Source organism: Lagopus muta, chromosome 1 (genome assembly GCF_023343835.1).
Source record: "Lagopus muta isolate bLagMut1 chromosome 1, bLagMut1 primary, whole genome shotgun sequence".
In the NCBI taxonomy this organism is placed as follows: Eukaryota; Metazoa; Chordata; class Aves; order Galliformes; family Phasianidae; genus Lagopus; species Lagopus muta.
Window position 1 is genome coordinate 193445753 of NC_064433.1, and position 20652 is coordinate 193466404.

At 53.7% G+C, this 20652-nt stretch overlaps 1 protein-coding gene across 2 annotated transcripts; it reads right to left on the reverse strand.

Moving 5' to 3' along the window:
- Positions 1-571: 571 nt before the first annotated feature.
- On the reverse strand, positions 572-18834 carry P2RY2 (purinergic receptor P2Y2). 2 transcript variants are annotated; one of them, XM_048950662.1, is made up of 2 exons: positions 18713-18817; positions 572-14037 (listed from the first exon to the last, which is right to left on the reverse strand). In XM_048950662.1, the coding sequence occupies exon 2, from the start codon at positions 14031-14033 to the stop codon at positions 12957-12959; it is 1077 nt and encodes a 358-aa protein (XP_048806619.1). In that variant the 5' UTR covers positions 14034-14037; positions 18713-18817; the 3' UTR covers positions 572-12956. The 2 variants fall into 2 exon arrangements, with proteins under 2 accessions (XP_048806619.1, XP_048806627.1); XM_048950670.1 differs by having other exon boundaries at positions 12955-14037; positions 18761-18834.
- Positions 18835-20652: the final 1818 nt, after the last annotated feature.

Sequence of the window (20652 nt, forward strand, 5' to 3'; positions counted from 1 at the left end):
ATGGAATCGTGGAATCATTAACGTTGGCAAAGAACACTGAGATCCCCAACCTCAACCCTCAACCCACCCCCTCCATGCCCACTGACCACATCCCTCAAAATGAGGATGAGGATGAAGCTGGAGCTGGAATGGTGGGCGTGATGCACGGAGCACAGAAATGCATCTCATCCTGCTTTGCTTTAAATATCTCCTCCCCAGGCTACAGCACCTCTGTGGGCACTGGTATTGATGGCCACCAATGTTTGGACTGGGGTAATCCCTGAATTTGGGGGCTGGTGGAGCCAAGAGAGCAGCTGGTTTGGGTAAAAACCAAGCGAAATGACGGGCTGGAGAACCACTGCTTGGTTGCAGAGGGATTTGCTGGATGAAGGGGCAGATGCTTTCCATCCTGTCTCCTGTCCCAAACAGGCATCATCCTTCTTCTGTCCCAAATGGGCATCATCCCAATGGCACCATGGACTTGGGGAGAAGAAGGGAGTGGGACAGGAGCCCAGCAGCCACGGGCAGATGGCTCCCATCCTGCACCCTTGTTGCTGTTGCACTGAAGTCAGCTTTCTTGGGGCCTTGAGCAGCTCTAATCAGTGCTCCCTTCAGCCCAAACAGTCCTGCTGGGCAGGCTCCAGGCTGTGCTTTGCCTCTGCAGCCTCTCTGCTCAGCGCCTTGGGGGGCATCTGGCCCCTCTGTCCCACTGCAGATAAGCAGAGACAGAGAGACTGAGGCCGTGATGTGACTCTCCATGATAAAAAAAAAAGAGAGAGGAGGAGTGAGGGGGCAAATGAAGAAAAGAAGTGAAAGAAAAGAGGAAGAATGGATAAAACCAATTTACAGCCCCAAATACTCCTTTCATGCTGTTGTGCTCACCCAGCCTGCAAAACCAGCTGGTAGGGATGGGATGTACTCGCAGTTTATGAGCATGAGGAGCATGTTTGGAGGGAGGTAAGGGCTGTGAGGGGCACAGGAACCCTCTGAGATAAGGTGCTGGAGGATGGCCATCGGGCTGCAGAGCAGGGAAATGTTCCATTTGCAATGGGGCTGGGCGACCCTGGGCTGCACCACCAAGGTCCAAAACCACGTGCATTCAGATAGTTTGCTTTACTCTGCTGCTGCCCTTTGCATCCTTGAGGTTACAAATCACTGCTATATCCGAGCAGGCATCCATCAGCACCACGGTCCAGTAGGAGCTGTTGGGAATTGGGCATAAAGCGTTCAGAATGGGCTGCTCTGTGCTTGATACATCAGTGTTGACCACCCAATGCCAAGCTCATATTCCTCTGCGTGGTGCAAGGGGCTGCAAATGCTTCTTTCCCCCCACCCCATCACTTTGGTTTTAGCATTGCTCTTTGCTTCCTGGGTCCAGTTGTCCTCATGGATGTGCCTGCATCCCTTTCCCTTTGGATCAGTGGTTTATCCGTTCTCCTGGCGTTGTGTTTTGTTTTTGAAAGAGCTCAAAGGGCATCACCTAGCGATTTCTAAATATTGTGGGGACAAGGTCTGAGATTATGCAGAGCTTTTAGCTGTCTGCTGCTGAATTACAGTGACCTCCCACGGTCTGTGATGGTTCCTTAGAAATAATGCACGTGAAAATAAAATAATAATTATAATAAAAGAAACACATGCAGAGCCAAATATTTGTTCTTTCCTGCTGCCCTGAGGAGGATTTATCCAGCCCATACGTAGGGTGAAGGGGGCTTTGGACCAAGCCTGGGGATGTGAAGGATGTGCCCTATGGGGTCAAGAAAGGGATGAGAGGTTGGAGGGCAGCAAGGAAATAATAACAGGAGCACAAAAGCCCTGCTATGTGCTCCTAGCCAGGTCCCAAAAGGTGAACTTGTGATGTTTTCTAGGACTTCTCCTAGTCTTCTTCCCTGCCGGATTGAATGGATTCTTTTAGCTGAGTGTCAATGTGCTCTGGCTGCTAGCTGCTGTGTCTCACACTGGAGCTTGTGGGGATGTCATGAGACATTTCCATGTGTTTGCATTTGGGATGTGATGCTCAGAGGAGAGCAAAGAATCCCCACTGTGCCACCAAGGAGCTCCATCAGCAGCTCTACCAACAAGCATCCATCGAGCGCGTGGGGAGAAGCTGCTGGATTTGGTGAACTCCTCCCAGTTCCAGACTGGGCAGTGCTGGTTCCTGAGGTTTCAGGTTTCTGGACCACATGAGGACAAGGGATGTCTAAGAAATGCTGGGAAAAGCCTGTGTTGAGAATATAAATGGTAACAGTTGAATAACAGAGTATTTATAAGGGCTCTGGCGTTCTTAGAGGCGTACGTACTTGATTTTGCAGGGTCCTGATGGAGGCTTTTCTAAAAATCCATGACACCAATGAGCGTGTAGAGGAATTTCTGTGGGTGGGAACCTGTCGCTGCTTCTGGTCAGAGCTGGAGGAACATGAGGAGCTCAGGGATGTTCCCATCAGCAAGTGGAAGAGGAAGGGGCTGGAGCCCAAATTATCCCTCCGTGGCAGGGAGCACTGACTCTTGGACCTCAGAGAACCCCCTGGATACAACCTACATCTACCCCATGCCCTGGGATGGGCATTCCTACAAGGCAGTGGTTACCCACCCACTATCCCTGCCAGATAGACCCCACGGCCCTTGTTGTCTTCCTCCATGTCCAAAGTCTGTGGTCTTGCCCATAAGGAGGAAGATGACGGGTTGGGCAGCCAGGATCTTAACCCGACTGCAACCCTACAGCCTCAGGCACATCCCTCCAGCCCTTTTCCAATCTCCATCTACCAAGACCCCATCTGAGGAGCAGAGCCTGGCAAAACATTGCTTACGAGGTCACCGTGCCCTGGACTTGGTGTCTCCGTGCCCCCCAGCTGCCTGGCCCACAGCCAGCCCAATGTTGCCACCACAGCACAGAAACCAGCTGCTTCCCATCCTCCTTCCCCCTGTGCCCTGGGGGGATTTCCATTTTTGCTTTCTCTCTGGATTGCACTCCAAACCTCAGGCCGGAAGGAACAACATGAAGAGAAAGGTTGATGGCAGAGAGGGATATTTAGGGGAGGATGGTGACATCCCCATCCATTACCCACCATGGTTACACACAAGAAGAACAGGGCTGGCTCTGCACCAGTGGCATCTGAGCTTCCCTTAACATTACTTTTTTGCATCAGAAAAGGGTTTTTGGGGTGCTGCATGAGGCATGAGCCCACAACACAGAGTGTCAAAAAGTCCAGCTTGGCCCAAAACCAGCACGAGGCTGCAGTAGTGGCACACACTGCTATTTCTCTCTGCTCTGTTATCCGGGGTGCCCAACTCAGACAGATCTCAACCTTTCTTAGGAAAAAGGGCCATAACCTGGCATGGCTGGATGGGGCCCTGGGCAGCCAGGTCTAGTATTAAATGTGAAGATTGGTGGCCCTGCTTATGGCAGGGGGTTGGAACTTGATGATCCTTGGGGTCCCTTCCATCCTAAACCACTGTATGATTCTATGATTCTATGATAGTGGAGCAGATAGGCCACCAAGCAAAACTCAGTGAGTGCTGGACATCTAGGAGTCAAGGATGCTGGTCCTTAGTATCACTTTCCCCTTCTCCTGGAGCAACCAGGCATATGGTGCTTCTGCCAAGACCTGAGCAGCCAAAAGGTGATGGATGGGGTCAGGGCACGGCATTTATAGTGCTACAAAAAGTCTGCCCTGAGTCTCTCCAATGCACAGGCTGCAAAGTCAATGCCCTGGCCCTTGGCCAGCTGTTGAGGGCAAAAGCCAGAACAAACACTCCCCTCAGACTAATTAGACTGAGGTTAAGTGTCGGGAAAGTCACTGCCTGTCCTGAGGGGTTGTTCCTGGAGGAGATGGCCAGGGGGCATCATCATCCCCAGGCAGAGTGACCACATTGTCTCCCCTGGGCAAAAACCTGAGCCTCGTGCTGGAGATGTCCATAGAACAGTTCTGCTCCAAACCCCCATTTGTTTCCCATCATCTGAAGGACAACTGGCTGTCATAGAGCCTTGTGTATGGGGGAAAACATCCCCCAGGATGACCAGGACCTTGTGTATGGGGGGAATGTCCCCCAGGATGACCAGGTTCCTGCTGTCCCCCCCAGCCCTGCCCTGGAAAGATGTAGGTGAGATCCCCTTGGCTCGAGGTAATCAGGACCACAGTATAGCTGGAAAAAAAAAGGACGTTTTCTGCAATAACTTCTGCTGTTGAGTCACCATCATTTCTCCCCTCTCCTTGGGACAGTCAGTGGTGGAGCTGGTCCACCAAGTGGGTCTGCTGCAAGATGCTGTGGGCTTTTACCTGTAGAAAATGCCTTTCTGTAGATGGTGCCTTCTTTAAAGCTCTCAGGTCTTGAAACCATAGAACGAAAGAATCATGAAGGTTGGAAAAGACCTCAAAGGTCCCCACATCCAACCCCAACACACCCCACCATGCCCACTGAGTTCCTCAGTGCCACGTCTCCATGGTTCCTGTACACCCCCAGGGATGGTGACTCCTCACCCCTCTGATCAGCCCGTGCCAGTGCCCAAACACTCTTTGGAGATCAAATTGCTTCTAATATCCAACCTGACCCTCCCCTGACACAACTGGAGGCCATCATCTCCTGTCCTATCGTCGTTTACCTTGGAGAACTCCATCCTTGGAGAGGACATCTGTGTGTCCAACCCACTGGGCAGACCGTGCTTGAGTGTTGTCCTGGTGGGTTTGAGCTGCCATGGGCTAAGCTCTGTTCTGTCTGTGGTTAGCAGTACGGATACAGCAGAGGAAGTTTGTTGGCTACAGAACACTTGCAGTGAAGGAAAAACAAAAGGCTCCTACTGCATAAATCAACAGCAGAAAGGGGAAATACAGAGCAATGGGGATGCTTCTTGAATTTAGGAGTCTATCCTGAAGATTAAATGTGGAAGTGGACCGAGGAAGCACTTTTTGCAATGGTTCTTCAGAGCAGCCTGCACTAAAAGCAGGGTGAAAATTGTCACTGGAAGGATGAAAACCAACAGAAAGTCCACAGGGTGTCCAAGAGGGGAGACATGGAAGGAGGTAAACATAGAATGATAGAATGGTTTGAGTTGGAAGGGACTTAGAGGCCATCTGGTCCCACTGCCCACAGAACACCCACGGCTCCATCAGTGCTCAGAGCCCCATCCAGCCTGAAGATGGCAAACTGAATGCCAGTGGTGCAGGATAGATTTGGGGGATTGACTTGTAAAGAGTAGGAGGAACCAAAGTCCACAGCAAAGAGCTGGTGAGACCCAAGGGGGAATGAGGATCCTCCTCAGAAGTGCTGGCCAAGAACCAGATGGACAATTCCAAGGGACGGCACACAGATGTGACAACCCCTGCAGCTCGTCTTCCGTCACACAAGGAAGCACAAAAGCCCCTTTCAGTGTTATTAAACCACCTGAGATCACCCGGAGTCAGCTTGCAGAGTGCAAGGTAAACATTTGCTCTTCATGGGCAAAGATTGCTTTATTTTTCACGGTTGGCCTCAAGCACTGCTTTTGTGAATGCTGTATCGGCAGCACAACAAAGCAAACAACAAAGTCTTGCTTTTATTCCGACAAATCAGGCTTCTCTCAGCCCTCTGATTGATTCCTCCCCCACGCAGGGTTGGCAGTGAGCATGCGTCCACCCTTGCCACAATCTGTGCATTAAATGGGGCCAGGCTGAAACCCACAGAGTGGCCAGGCTGGGACAGGAGGTATTTTTCGACTGGGTGGCTGAACCAAAATTTCAGAGGAAAAAATGATCCCGGTCAACAGGAGGTCAAAGCAAATAGTTTCTGTCTGGTTCTTTAACCCTTCCTTATTTTGGTTTGGTTTGAATCGTGGAATACTCCTGCTCTTCTCAAACCAAAGCTTCGTTCTGGGAGAAGAAAATCTCCCAAAACAACGATGTCTGCCATTGCTCTGGAGTTGAACTGTTCCCCTCAAGTGATCTCCAGTGATCAATATGGACGTTTTTGGCCTGGGGATGGCTGTGGGTATGGCCAGTGATGGCCAAGGAGGTTGGGTCGTGGTGGGTGAATGCCTGCAGAACACCGGGACTGCGTGGAGCTATTCCTGAGCAGTGGTGACAGGGCCATCCCATCACCCAGAGAGCAGCATTGGATGGGGCCATCCTCCTCACGGCTTGGAGATGGGCTCCCTGGAACAGCTCCGTTTGGGGATGCCTGCCATTGGATTGGTGGAGGCCACCTATATCGAGGTAGAAAGGCATCAACCCCACGGGATGTGCTACCCCCAGGGCAGAAAATGGGCTCTCACGGACCTGCACAGAGTTTGCTCATCCTGTGCTCACTGCATATCCTCGGGTCACGGATCACGCAGCATCTCAAGTCTCTCTCAAGGATACCTGGTCTCCTGGAGGAGCCACCCTTGCCCTGGGGGTGCGGAGCTTTTATGCAGGCCAACATCTTTGTCTGAACAGGGGTTGCATCACCCAAACCAGGCAGCCGATGGGACAGAGCCCAGAGCACCACGCACCCTCCTGAGTTTGCTGTAAAGGGAACCCAAAGGCGTGAAGCTCTCTTTCTCCACCTACGGGCATCAGGAAGAAGAGCAGCCACTGCAAACTAATGTTACGACGATTTATAGAATGACAGGATATCTGGAAGTGGAAGGGATCCACAGGGATCACTGAGTCCAACACAGGACCCACCAGACCCGAACCCAATGGTTCCAGTTTCTGTATTGGAAGGGGTTGTAGCAACGTGCTGCTCTTTGTGCTGCAGGGCCAGACAAACACAGAGCTGGGGTTGCAACATCTGGGAAGCGTTGCTGGCAGAGGAATGATGAATTTCTAGGAAATTATCCCAGAAAGTCTGAATGAGGTTCAGACCAGTGAGGTATTAATCACAAGCTGGAGCTGGGGCTGTGGGATGTGGGCAGAGCTGGCTGGGGGCACCATCCCTACGGGTCCAACTGGAGCTGAGCCCCAGATTCTGGAAGCAGCAGCCTTGATCCCAACCCCAACTCATCACTCCAGTTGCTGCAGGGGGGTCCCTGAGCCAGGGCCACCCGGGTGGGAGACCACGACTCGTTTATCTAATGAAGAGCAGATGGGGAGGCAGCAGGGGGTGCTGCCGTGGGGCTTTCAGATTTTCCTTGGCAATTTCCTATGGATTTTTGGCTGCTGCAGCATTCAGGACTCAGTTTGCATCTGGCGTTGGGTGGCTCTGGGGAAGCTCCAGCTGACACTGCTGGCAGTGTGGTGATAGGGATGCCTCCCAACCCGTGGCCTCCGTTATTGTTAAATCTCAGCCTGCCTGCTCCTACAGTGATGAGAAAAAGGAAATTGAAGGACCATCGAGCCTCCATGCAGTGGGCAGGGATGGAGCTGGAGAATGGGGGACTGGCTGGATGGAAGGCAGGTGGTGACATCAAGGCAGGTGACGACACACAGCAGGTGATGACCTTGTGGTAGGAGATGGCACCTGTATGATGGATGATGGGTGACATCAAGGCAGATGATGACCATGGGGAAGAGGATGAGCACAAGGCAGCTGGGGACACCAAGGCAGCTGAGGACCTCAAGGTGGATGAGGTCACAGCAGTGATGGCCACCCAGATGGTGGATGACATCATGGCAGGCAATGGGCAAGGGGTGGATGGTGACCACAAGGCAGCTTCTTGGGGACCCCCAGCTCCCCACTGCCACATCCTATTGGTGTCAGCTGAGGACTCTGCTGAAAATGGATTCAGTATTAAAAAATCAGGGGATAACGAGGAGGAACCCCCCTGCTGGATCCCACTCCTCTGCAGTCAACACTCATTGTAAAGAACCCCCTGAGAAAAGGTAGCATCCCACCGCCCTACTTCCAAGCCCCACCAAAACCCAATGGGAACACTGAGATACCCTCAAACCATAAAGATTAGATCCCTGAATTTGGGGGAAAATGGCATTTCCAGCTGAGGTCCCAGCTGGCTGCACGGGGCCTGGTGGAAGAGCTTGGAGATGTCAGTGATTAAACCCAAATGACGCAGAAAGAGAGGAGTGGCACACGTGCATTACAGCTGCAGGGGCTGAATGGGCTCCCACCCTGCACGTCCCAACCTGGAAAGGGTAATAAAAGGGTTTTATTGCCCCGTTTTCAGGGCTGCAAGCAGGCTGTCCTCTGACTGCAGAGCCCAGCCTCTCCCTTTCAATGGAAAAATCTTCCTTTTTGGATTAATTGGTATTCCAACAGCCCCAGACTGGATGGCATAGAGCAAGAGATGAAGAGGGAAAAGAGAACAGATCGAGGGGGGAGGAATTTTTTCCATTTAATTTCCTTTTTAAACAGTTGTTCAGATGGGAGCGTGGAACCTAATGACATTATTTTCCTTTCCTTCAGGTTACCACATAGTAGAGGCTTCGAGCTGTGGAGCTGTGGAGCTGTGTTTGAGCCCCAAACTTCCTTCTTTTCACATCCTCTCTTTTTCTTCCATTTTCTTTTCTATTAATTCTGTTATTTATTTACTTACACCCATCTCCATTCTTTAAACTGTTTCCTTCAGCTCTGAAAGCTGCAGGATACTTCAGCACAAAAACCCTCTAACATCTCACTCCATTTTGAAGGAGCAGCAAATTCTGAGGGACCCTCCTTTGGGGCTGCCCCATCCACCCCATCTGGAGAAGCCAAAGACTGTTGGATCCCAGAAAAGGGGAAAAAAAGATATTTCAGCTGAACCTTGGGACACCACCTACCACCTTTCCCCACTCACCACTGGTTATGGCATCGTTGGTCGTTGCTCAGGGAGTGCAGGGACACTGCTCTGAGCCATAGGGTTGGGGCTCGGGGATGCTGTGTGGGGCTGGGGGTTGGGCTCAGCGATCATGGCTGTGACTTGATGATCCTGAAGGTCTTTTTTACAAGCTGAGCAATTCTATAATTCCATGATACGTCCCTTCCAGCTCGGGGCTGGAGTTCAACAACACGGCTAATGGGACCAGAAATGACTCGGGGTGAGGGGAAACAGACAGCTGTGATCCTTAGGAAAATTCAGCCTCAAAGAGGAAAACCAGAGGGCAAATGAAGCCAGGGCTCGCTCCTTGTGAAACGGACGGAGGCAACGAGTGGCTTACGGTAACGATAATGGCTGACTGTGCCAACTGGAAGGGACACGGAGGGAAGGAAGAGCCCGGGTGCTGGGACAGTGTGCAGAAAGACGAGGAGCTCGTGCCTCCACCCCTGCTGTGGGGCAGATGGGTTGGCTTGGCAGGAGACCAGCAGCACTCTCAACTTTCTCTTCCTGCTCCCAGCGCCAAGAGGCACTTAGAAAAAGTGGGTTTTCTGGTTTCTCTTTGTTGCTCTGAAATAACTCCACAACCTCCGTGCTCCCCGTCTGCGCGCGTTGTTCTTGCTTAACTTTCGTTCCTGGGTTTTGAGTGACTCACACGAGTCAGTGCTGGCATTGGCTGCAGAGGAGTCAGGGCACGAAAGGCTTGGGTGTGATGCAGGAGAGCCCACAAGTGAAAGCTGGGCACGTGCTCCATCCTCGTGGCTTTTGCCTTGGGCTGAGAGTCTCAAACCTGGGCTGGAAATCAAGCAGGATGTTAGAGCATAGATTCTGCACCGGGTAATTGATGCACTTCTTGCAGCTCTTCCTCTGGGTGTACGCCTTTGAGTTTTGCTGCTTCAGCAACTGCAAGGGCTGGGAAGTTTTGTAAAGGAAAGAAAACCGAAAGCTGAGCGTTTTCCATGGGATCCCATTGCTGCAAATGTCACTGTGATATTGCCTGAAGACCAGGCACCGTGAAAAGGAGCAGAATTAATCTCAGGGCTGAAGAAATTGGAATGAGGATGAGAGCGAAGGGATTTGAGCTGCCCAGGTTAACGCCAGGCAGATTTCAATACGATCTGATTGCGGCCTGCAATAAATTCATCCATGGGATGGATGCATCCTGAGCACGGATACACAGCGAACGCCGGGCTGGGTAGAGAGCAGAGGATGAACTGCAGTGGAGAAACAAAAGGCACTTTTCTCACAAGGGCTGCGGTTAGGCACTGGGAACCCCCTGCCTGGGTTTCTGCCGAGGAAAAGGGGAAGTTTCTGAGAAGAAGAGGTTTCACTCCACCACGAGCTGCTGGCGGCCCCACGAGCAGCTGGGCGAAGGGGAAAGAACGTGGTTTAGGAGAAACGAACCTGAGAACTTCTGGTCTTCAACAGCCTTGGAGAAGCTGCCTGCCAGGGCTGGGGGGATGGATGTGATACAACCCAAAGTCGTGTGCTCCTCCATGGAGCTTCACTGCTGGAGGTATCCATTGCAGAGCACACGGCTTGGATCTCACCCTCCTGGATCTGAGTGCATCTGGAGCTCAAAACATGTCTACAAAACATATCTACAGGACATATCTACAACATTCAGCCTCTACCCCAGTACCCTCCCCTTCTCGCGTTGGAGGAGATGGCAGAAGAGCGCTCACAGTAGAAACACATTTATTCACTCTAAGAAAAGCCTGCATGTTACAAAAATAAAAATGTACAGCTATTATCACGAAACCCACTTCTTTGTGTGTGTGTATAAGTTAGTGCTTTGACAAACGAACACAAAACCTGTATGTACAGTTCCAGTTGGGCCCTCTCCATCAGCTCTCCACCTGAGCCATGTCGAGGAGAACCTCTGGGACCCCAATAGCAGTGGAGGTGGTGAGGGGGGGAGTGCCAACGGGGCAAAAGGAGAGAGCTGGCAGTGTGGTTTATTGAGTTACTCAGAGCACGTGGCTCGGTGCTCACACTGCTTTGGGGCAATGGTGGGTGAGCAGCTGAGATCTGGCCCGGAGAAAGGATCATAGCAGCCCAGCACTTCACTTGGATTCACTCACATTCACTTGGATGTGGCTCTGGGCAGCCTGGTCTGGTGGTTGGTGACCCTGCACACAGCAGGGGGTTGAAATGAGACGATCCTTGCGGTCATTTTCAACCCATTCTGTCATTCTGAGATTATTATGTCTCACCTCAGTGACTGTAACCTTTCCCATGAAGCTCCACGGGGAGAAAAAGGTGCAATGCCCCTCTTAACCCAACCCCCCTAACAATCCTCTCCTGGATGAGATGACTCACCCTACAAATGCTGTTTTTCTTTGCTGATGGTGCTCAGCATGGAGACAGTCCTCTCCTTTGTCTTCTGTGGCCGTGATATTGTGGGTCAGGACGAGAGCCCTCCATGGGACCACAATTCCACCCAGCTGAGACCACAGGAATGTCCGAGTTATTTCTTTATCTCCGTGTCCTTACCCCCACCAAGCCACTTCATAGGCAGGAGGGATGGGAGAAACTAAGAGGTCTGAGGAATCAGTCTAAACCGGGACCAAAAGTGTTTGTCTAACCCTAAAATAGAGCCCGGGCCGTTTTTATGAAATAGGACTCAACCAGTTCTGCAGAAGGAGCAATTTTCATTTTTTGGGGTGAGGAATCAGCATCCTCGTGGCAGGGCTGGGCCAGGAAACCGAGCGTCTGGGCTCTGCAGCTCTTAACCCAGCAATGGGAGAGAAGGGCCATGCGGACCTTCTGGTGGAGGGTTTGGTGGCTCTTTCCTCCATTTGACTTTGAACTGGTGGGGATGCAAGCCCACATCCACACAGGGCTGGGGTTAAGCTCAGCACCTTGTTTGTAGGCATGGCTCCCAAAAGCAGAGTCAGCACTGCCGTATTTCCCTATATTTCCCTGTCACTATGGGATATGTCAAGTGTCTCCAAGTGGGACAATCATAGAATCATAGAACCCTTAGAGTTGGGAAGGACCTCTAAAGGCCATCCAGTCCAACTTCCCTGCAATGAACAGAGACATGGACAGGTAGATCAGGTTGCCCAGGGCCTGATCCAGCTTCGCCTTGAAAGTCTCCAGGGATGGAGCATCCACCACATCTCTGAGCAACAATGGGGAATAGTGATAGGATGCATCAATACTGAACCGATGGAATGGGCAATGGTCTTCACCACTTTGCTGGCACCATGAGACGCCTGTAAGATGATTAAAAACAAGGCACACAGAGCTCACCCTCACTTTCACAGAGCTGGAGGCGACTGTTAAAGGCAGCAGCACAGAGAGAGCTACTGGTTCCTACAAGCTTTTCAGACACGAATGCTGCTGTTGGGAAACACCAGTGGGTCTCTGCGATGTTGACCTCACTGGAGAAATCGGGGACCAGCTTGATAGTATCAGTACATCCCAGTGGGATGGGGAGTGCCCCCACCAGCACCCCTTTTGATGGGAATCCTTCAGAAAGGGGCTGGAGCTGGGAGAGCATTAGCTCTGAATGGAGGTGGTGATGAGGTGGGGGTCAATCTCTTCTCCCAGGTAACAGCGATAGGATGAGAGGCGACGGCCTCAAGCTGCACCAGGGAGGTGGCAGGTCTCCATCCCTGGAGGTGCTCAGCAAAGGGGCACACGGGGCACTGAGGGCCGTGGTGGGGCGGGCTGGGGTTGGAATTGGGGATCTTGGAGGGCTCTTCCAAACCTTCATGATTCCAAGATTATTTCCCCAGGGATGCGAAGCAGCGGGCGTCCCGTCCCCGCCGCAGGCAGTGTTTGCACTCGACCTTTAATCAACCTGTTTATCACAACCACAGCTGACACTCCCCATGAATCAAAACTCTTTTTTCCCATGCCAAGGCATGGAAAGACTTCTGACAAACGCACGCTCCTTATGTGCCAGGGAACCCGGAGGAAAGCAGACCGATTTCTCTATGGGGCTTTTTTGCACGCAGCGTTTTCTTCTTTAGAAAACAGTCTGAGGCATCCAGGGTGTGAATTTTAGCAGATTTTGCAAACACACTGGAAGGTCAGCCAGGCTGACTGCTGGGGAGGGGCCACATGTTGATGGACAGGCAGGGAAAGAGGCAGAGGGACGGTGCCTGTCCCTGTCACCATGGTGTCACCTCCCTGAAAATGCATGCCACAAACAGCAATACTCATGGGAGCCAAGCACTGCAAACACCATAGGCCTCTGGCCCTGAAGCATCCTCACCTCCCATCACATGTGGGATGAACCCTTCCACTGCCACAGAGTGGGGCAGAGCTAGGATTTCACTTCCTTGGACGTCGTGTCCGTGTCATTGCTGGTTCCCAGAGGACCGTTGGGCACAGACCCCATTGCCATCTCATTTTGAGGCTTCCACGGGATTTTGTTGCCTGTGAGCTTCATAAATCTTTGTCCTGCTAAGAAATACAGTACGGGATCCAAGCAGCTGTTGGTGCTGGCCAGGGGCCGGGTCACCTTATAGGCTAAATTTATAGCATTGAGGGTCTGACAGCTCAAATCCCAGCTCCGGAAGGAGTAATACAAGGAACGGGTGACGTGGAAAGGAAGAAAGCAAACGCTGAAGACCACAAGGACAATGATTATCATCTTGACCGACTTCTTTTTGGATCGGGAGAGCCGGGACATGCCCCGTGTGGGCTGCAACAGCCTGCGGGCCATGAGGCAGTAGCAGACGATGATGATGAGGAAGGGGATGCAGAAGAGAAGCACCATCATCACCGAGCTGTAAATGACAAACTGGCCAAAGAGGTCTTTGCTGGATGTGTCGTGGCAGGTGATGGTGCCACGTCTGGTGCTGGTGGTGACAAAGAAGAGAACGGGCAGTTGGCAAACCACGGTCACCACCCAGATGATGACAGACACCCTACGGGCGTAGCGGACGTGTCCCCACTGCAGGGACTTCAGCGGGTAGCAGATGCCCAGGAAGCGATGGATGCTGATGCAGAGGAGGAAGAGGATGCTGCAGTAGAGGTTGGTGTAAAACAAGAAGCGGACTATCTTGCACAAACCCACTCCGAAGGGCCAGTTGTCCCCCATGGCATAGTAATACACCAGGAGGGGCAGGGAGACCACGTAGAGCGTGTCGGACACGGCCAGGTTGAACATGTATGTGGTGGAGGCATTCCAGGTCTTGATCCTAAAGATGAAGCCATAAAGGGCCAGCAGGTTGAGGAAGAGCCCCACCACACACACGATGCCGTAGGAGACGGGCAGCAGGACGTACTTGAAGTCCTCATCAAACACACACCTGTAGGTGTTGTTGTCAGCACTGCCTGCAACAAAGGAGCTGTTGATGACTCTGGTCCAGGCGGGAGGAGTTGATAGGTTTGCCATCACCCTACGGGGAAGGAAAGAGGCTGTAAGAAGGTGAGAAATCCCTGGTAGAGTTGACTTAGATAAGGAAAATCCAGTGCTGCAGCTGCTGTATTTACACTCCTGGTGATGTTGCCATCAACCACCCAACATCCACCCAACAGCTATGGACAGACATAGCCCACAGGTGTGGCTCACAGCCTGGCCAGCACTGCCAGCTCAGTGCAGGTGACAGTGATTGAGAGGTGGCACACACTCATGCCAGCACAGTGCATCCCCATGGGACCTCACAGCTGGGCGCTGATATGAGCAGCAGCCCTGAGTGTGGAGGACTTAGGGTTGAGCGCATAAAAGGAGTCTTATTTATCCTCATTTTGCATCTGGGGCACAGAGGGGTAACCAAGGTTGCCCAAGGAGGCTGTGGATGCCCCATCCCTGCAGGCATTCAAGGCCAGGCTGGATGTGGCTCTGGGCAGCCTGGGCTGCTGGTTGGCGACCTGCACACAGCAGAGGTTGGAGCTGGATGAGCGCTGTGCTCCTTTGCAGCCCAGGCCATTCTGTCATTCTATGATTATCAATGGATGGGTAGGAATCAGATGATCTTTAAGGTTCTCCCCAATCCAAGCCATTCTATGGGTCTGTGACTTGTCTTGAACAAATCCCAGCTGCCCCAAGCTGCCTTTCTCACCAGGGCCAAGCAGAAATTGTCTCCTGTGCTACAGAACAGCAAAGATCCTCCTTTCTGTGCTCAACCACCCACAGTGGCTACACATGGGAATGAGCAGCTGATAGAAAAGAAATGGACTAAAAAGAGTGTGTGCAGACACACAGGGTCTGGCACTGTCTGTGCCAGGAGGAACAAGGGCCCCTTTGTGCCCACGACCCGACCGACACACGATCGCTCAGCCAGCTCGTCAGCCAGGAATCAAATTAAAATGGATTTGCCTCATTTCCCATCAAACAAACCGGGCTGACCTCCGGTGAAGCAATGGGCTGAGCCCTGTGCTGCTGCACCATTAGAGGGAGAAGGGGTTATGGGGGATGCAAGCACAGCAGGAGCTCAGAGAGCAGAATTTGGGTGAAAAGAGCTGGGATGACGGCGTCCTTTATCTGAGCATGAGGGATCAGAGAACCACAGAATTGCAGAATGACTGCAGTTGGAAGCACCCCTAAAGGCCATTGGGTCCCACTGCCTGCAATGCACAGGGACACCCACAGCTCCATCAGTGCTCGCAGCCTGACCTCGAGGGTCTGCAGGGCAGCACCACCTCACAGCCCTTATTGTGAAGACCCCATCTTCCAGCTCCCAGCCCTATTCCCACCTGCCTGCAGGGTCCCACAGCCCCAACTAGAAATCTCAACAACGCATTGGAGAGCGTCTGTGAGCTGAGGAGGGGGCTGTGCCCTGTGTGAAGGCGGATGTGCCAATCTGCGCATCTCCTTCCTCGGGAAAAGGAGCAAACAGAGCCCTGGGGTTGGCAACCAGAGACAGAACCCTGCTCACAAGGCAGCCTTGTCCCTGCAGTCACGCTCTCACTTTGCTTCCTTCATTTTTTTCTCTCCTTTCATTTTTTTTTTTCTCCTCAATTTTGCCCAGAATTCTTTGAACAGAACCCACTGTGTCCATCAGGGCCGTGGCTGCTCTCCAGCCTTGTGCCAAAGCCCCTTTGCATCCGCAGTGAGTGGGTGGCAGGGGACACACATCCAACCCAGGGGGGGGGACAATGGGAGGGAGAAAGCAATGGAAATAACTGAAGGAACCGAGAAGGAAAAATCCTTCAGTGACAACCAGAAGCAAACCCACCCCAACGCTCTGGGGAGGAGCAGCTGCTGCATCAGCTCTCCTGGTCCTTCCTGAGATCGTGGCAGGAGGATTTCTTACTTGCAGTTGACCTTGCACAGCTTTCCAGGTGTCCTCATGCACAGCACCCTCAGGGCATCGCCCTGCCTGGCTTCCTCCATGCAGGGGTCTTAGAACCACAGAATATTCCAAGTTGGAAGGGACCATAAGGATCATGGAGTGCAACCCCTGGCACCACACGAGACCACCCAAAAATCAGGCCTTGTGTGTGAGAGCATTGCCCAGTCTCAATGAAACTGGAGACACAGCTGGCTCTCTTTGTAGGCATGGCTTCATCCATGGATGGAGCTGAGGTTTGGGCACCCAGAGCTGGTCTGGATCCACCCATGCATGGAAACCCAGTGGCACGTTGTCACTGTGATCCCATCTGCGTGGGCATACAGACACCCGAGGGCACAGCCATGTGATGCCCACATCCCAAAATGCTCCTGTAACAGGATCCACCTCAGCAGGGAACAGTGAGTCCCATCGACTGGAGGGGGCTGTCACCAAAAGAGGGCACATGCCAAGGTCACGGGCACCCAAGGGACACACAGGAGTGCTGGGTTGGACATGAATCACTGAATGGCTCGGGTTGGGAGGGATTCCCAAGCCCAAGCCCCATGCTGTGGGCAGGGTTGCTGACCACCACACCAGGCATTGGAGCAGAGAGCCCAGGGCCTCCTCCAACCCACTCCTCAACTCACCAAATCCCAATTGCAGGCCCCTTTCTCAGCCTTCCCATCGCTCTCCCATCAAATTTCATACCCAAGTCACCAAAGCGAGTCAGCTGTGGGGTTGAATGGGCCGTCCCTGGTAATTAATGGGGATTCACTCCTTGGCAGAGCCCCTTGCATCTGCTGGTGCCTCCTCTGGCACAAGCACCATTTGTGCCGGAGGACAAAACCACCCTCCATTTACTGCATATTTCCTGATGGCTCCTTTGCAAAGGCCACAAGGACAGCGTGGGTGTTTTCCCTGCCCTAATTGCACGCGTTCCATCGACTCATCAAAATCCCTGTGCCGGATCAGGAGCTGCTCAAGACGTCGGGAAGAGAACAACCCAGCATCATCTGAGGGCAGTCAAAATCCTTCGTAACCCAAAGGAAACAGCAGATGGTACTGAGCCTGCATGGCCAGGAGAGGGGAGCAGCTGGAACCAGAGCCTCACAAACCGGCGTGCTTTTCATCTGCCCTTTCCAAGCAGCTCTGTTTCCCTCCAGGATGGCTCCATAGAGGCTAAGCTTCCTCCTTCTCCTCCTCCTCCTGTGTCCTGTGCACACGGTGCTGCCAGGCTCTGCATTTCATAGAATGATAGAAAGGCCTGGGTTGCAAAGGAGCTCAATGCTCATCCAGCTCCAACCCTGCTGTGTGCAGGTCGCCAACCAGCAGCCCAGGCTGCCCAGAGCCACATCCAGCCTGGCCTTGAATGCCTGCAGGGATGGGGCATCCACAGCCTCCTTGGGCAACCTGTGCCACTGCCTCACCACCCTCTGGCTCAAAAACTTCCTCATCATCTCCAACCCAAACCTCCCCTGTCTCACCTTAAAACCGTTCCCCCTTCCATTTTGCCTGCCCCATCCCTTCCCAACCTCCTGCAAAAAGCTTGCAGGGAACCCCCCCAATAAATCCCCTGAATCCACACAGATCTGAATCTATCCCTCTTGTGCCTCTGCTTCTTGCGGTCCCAACACCTCCCACCCTCATCCGCAGCGCATTACAGCCCCAATTAACCACAGCCAAATGAGGAACAAGTCATTAAACCCAACAGAACACGCGCTTACGCATAATTCAAGCTGCCTTCGTTGGGCTGGCCCTGCTCCCAGCAATTTGGGTGGAGGCAAACAGCACCTGGCCCATATTTAATCCTTTGGTCGCCACTCCAAGCGCTTCCCTTGGAAGGGATCACCCATGGAGTCCAGCTCAATGATCCCAACGGGTCCCTTCTATCTCAGGGTGTTGTATGATTCTACTAACATGACTTCAGGTTGGGAGATGACACAGCTGTTGGGCTCAACCCAAAGCATGGGCTGAACCCCAGCACGGGGAGCACACCGACCTACGAGGCAGCAAAAGGGGGTCTGCAGCTCATCCCTCCCAAACTGGGGATGCTCAGGGTGAAGAAGGGTTGAATGTTGGCTTCTCTCCTCACTCCGCACCCCGCCGGCTGAGGGCCACAGGGCACAGCTCCATTCACAAGGGCGTAAATGAGGAACTGAGGAAGGCGCCCGGCTGCAGTGCCATCACTGCGTCTCTCAGGGCAGCAGCCCCGCCGCTGCTCGCATAGGAAGGCAGCGGCTCGCCAAACGCGTTTTGCAAGAAGAGGCGATAAGAAAACCGAAGGAGAAACAGCGCTGAGATGCTTCGCCCCCAAAGCCCCCTCTCTTCCCCACTCCCACCTCCACCGCCACGCTCCCAACGCCGCGGCACGGAGGTGCTTTAGGAAGTGCCGAAAGGAATTAAAGGGCTTCCAAAAAGAAAGGTGAGAAGGGAGCAAAGAGAAGGAAAAGACCCCCAAAGAGACGGCGGAGGAGGCGGCGGGACGCAGCGCGGAGGAGGAAAAGCCGCGGTGAATGGGAAGAGGGCACCCCGAGAGCTGCGGACGGGGAAATGCCGTAGAGAGCCCTGTCAACCCCCGGGGAGCAGAGGGACGGAGGGTAAAAGAGTTTCTAGCGGCTTAACGCGGTGAGCAATGGGGCAGAAAGCAGCAGCGGAACCCCGAGCCGTCCGCACCGCGCCCGCGTAGCCCTCCCGCTGCGGTCTTTGGATCCGTTTCGGGGGGTTTGGAGGCATTTTTTAGTTCCTTTGCTTAATAGGAACGTCCCCCTCCCCAGGATCGGTGCCGGCTGTCCCCGCTCACCGGGCCGGGCCGATCCGTTCCGCTCCCCCCGCAGCGCTCCGCTCATACCCCGCGTTGCGCTCCCACCGCCTGCGGCTGCAGCGCGGCTCCAGGCGGCAGCGTGGGGACGGACGGGGCGGATCTGGGGCTGCACCGCCCTCCCCTCGGGGTTAAGGGTGGGATCGGGAACGGGGCCCGGTTCCCCGCCCCGGGAATAGGGATGGCGAGGTCGGGACAGGAGACGGGAGCAGCTCCAGGCCGCCCCCGTGAGGGGTTGGAAAGGGATTTGGGGTCGGAGGTGGACCTTCCCCCTTCCACCCCCCCCCCACCCCCCCACCGCCGCTTTCCCCTCCGACGATGAGACCGTGGATAGGGTCAGGGCTGAGATTCCTTCCCCCAGCGACTTAACCGTGAATAGGACGGGAGCTGGAATCCCTCGGCGATGGAACCGGAGCTGGGGCTGGGATTGGAACTTCCACCCCCCCCTCCCCCCACCATCCTCCCAAACAACGAGACCATAGATAGGACCAGGGCTGAGGTTAGGGATAAACCCCTCCCAGTGATGGGACCATGGATGAGACTGGGGATGGGACAGGAGTTGGACCTCCTCAGTGAGGGAATTGGGGCTGAAAGTAGGGATAGACCTCCCCCAGTGATGGGACCAAAGTTATAACTCTCTCCCTATGGAATCACAGGTGGGGCTGGGACCAGGCTCCCCAGGGATGGGAGCAAGGCTGAACTCACAAGCATTGCTCTGATGGGATTACAGCAGGGGTGAGAGGTGGATCCCTTTCCAATGACGGCACCGTAGATGGACTGAAGCTGGGACTAGAGCAGAAAATCCACTTGGTGGTGAGACGTTGGTGATGAGACCACGGATGGGGCTGGGGCTGGGACTGGAGTTGGAGCTGGACCTCCCCCTGCAGGGTGATACGACCACGAATGGGACCAGGGCCGGATCCCTGCAATGGTAGAACTGGGATTGAGATTGTCTCCCAGTTGCTACTCCAGTGATGGCACTACAGCCAAGACCAGAGCTGGACCCCCACTCTAATGATGGAATCATAGATGGGATCAGGGCTGGGATCAGAGCAGGATCCCATCCCTTCTTGCTGTGGCCATTGGTGGTCCCACTCAGACCACTTTCCGTGGTGATGAGACCATGGATAGAATTGGGAATGGGACTGGAACTGGACTCCTCCAGGATGATAGGAACATTGGTGGAACCAAGGCTAGGAGTGTGGGTGGAAGGGACTGATGCTGAAGTCTGAGCTGGACACCAACCAGGATGATGGGATGATGAACAGGACCAGGGCTGGGACCAGAAGAACAGTGATGGGACAACGGATGGAACTGGAGCAAGGATGGAGCAGGACTGCACCTCTGTAATGAACGAGAACAAGGCTGGGACTGCAGCTGGAAATCTCTCTACTCCTGTGCTGGGACCACGGGTAGGACTGGGGTCAGATCCTTTCTGACGATGAGATCATGGATGAGATCAGGTCTGGGGCCATGTCACTGTCCCACCCAGTGATGGGACCATGGATGGCCCTGGGGACCCACCTTACACCCTGGGGATGCTCCAGAATTGGAGTCAGCCCAGGGCACGGAGCAACCCCATTGGGTGAAGGAATCCCAAGATCAGACCTGGAGGGGAAAAAAGGGCCTGAAACCATCCGAAGGAGCACAGCCAGGGCCTGGCAGCTGCCTCAGCCCCCCACGTATGGGATCCTGTCCCACGATAGATGTCCCCAAGCTGTGCCCCAATGGGTGCTGGTGCAGCATGCCCCTGCCATGAGCCAGCTGTGTCCCTCTGGGAAATGAAGGGATGGGGAACGTGATGTGACAGCAGGACTTTGAGGCCATCTGGGCTCTAATTTTAGCAATGCTGGTGCTCTCAGGAGCAGTTCCCAAACACAGGTCCTGTCCTGCAGAGGGCTGCAGACCCATTGAAACCCCTC

What these genes read in the sequence shown, in the direction of transcription:
- P2RY2 (XM_048950662.1), bottom strand. Translation starts at nt 14,033, where the DNA reads ATGGCAAACCTATCAACTCCTCCCGCCTGGACCAGAGTCATCAACAGC.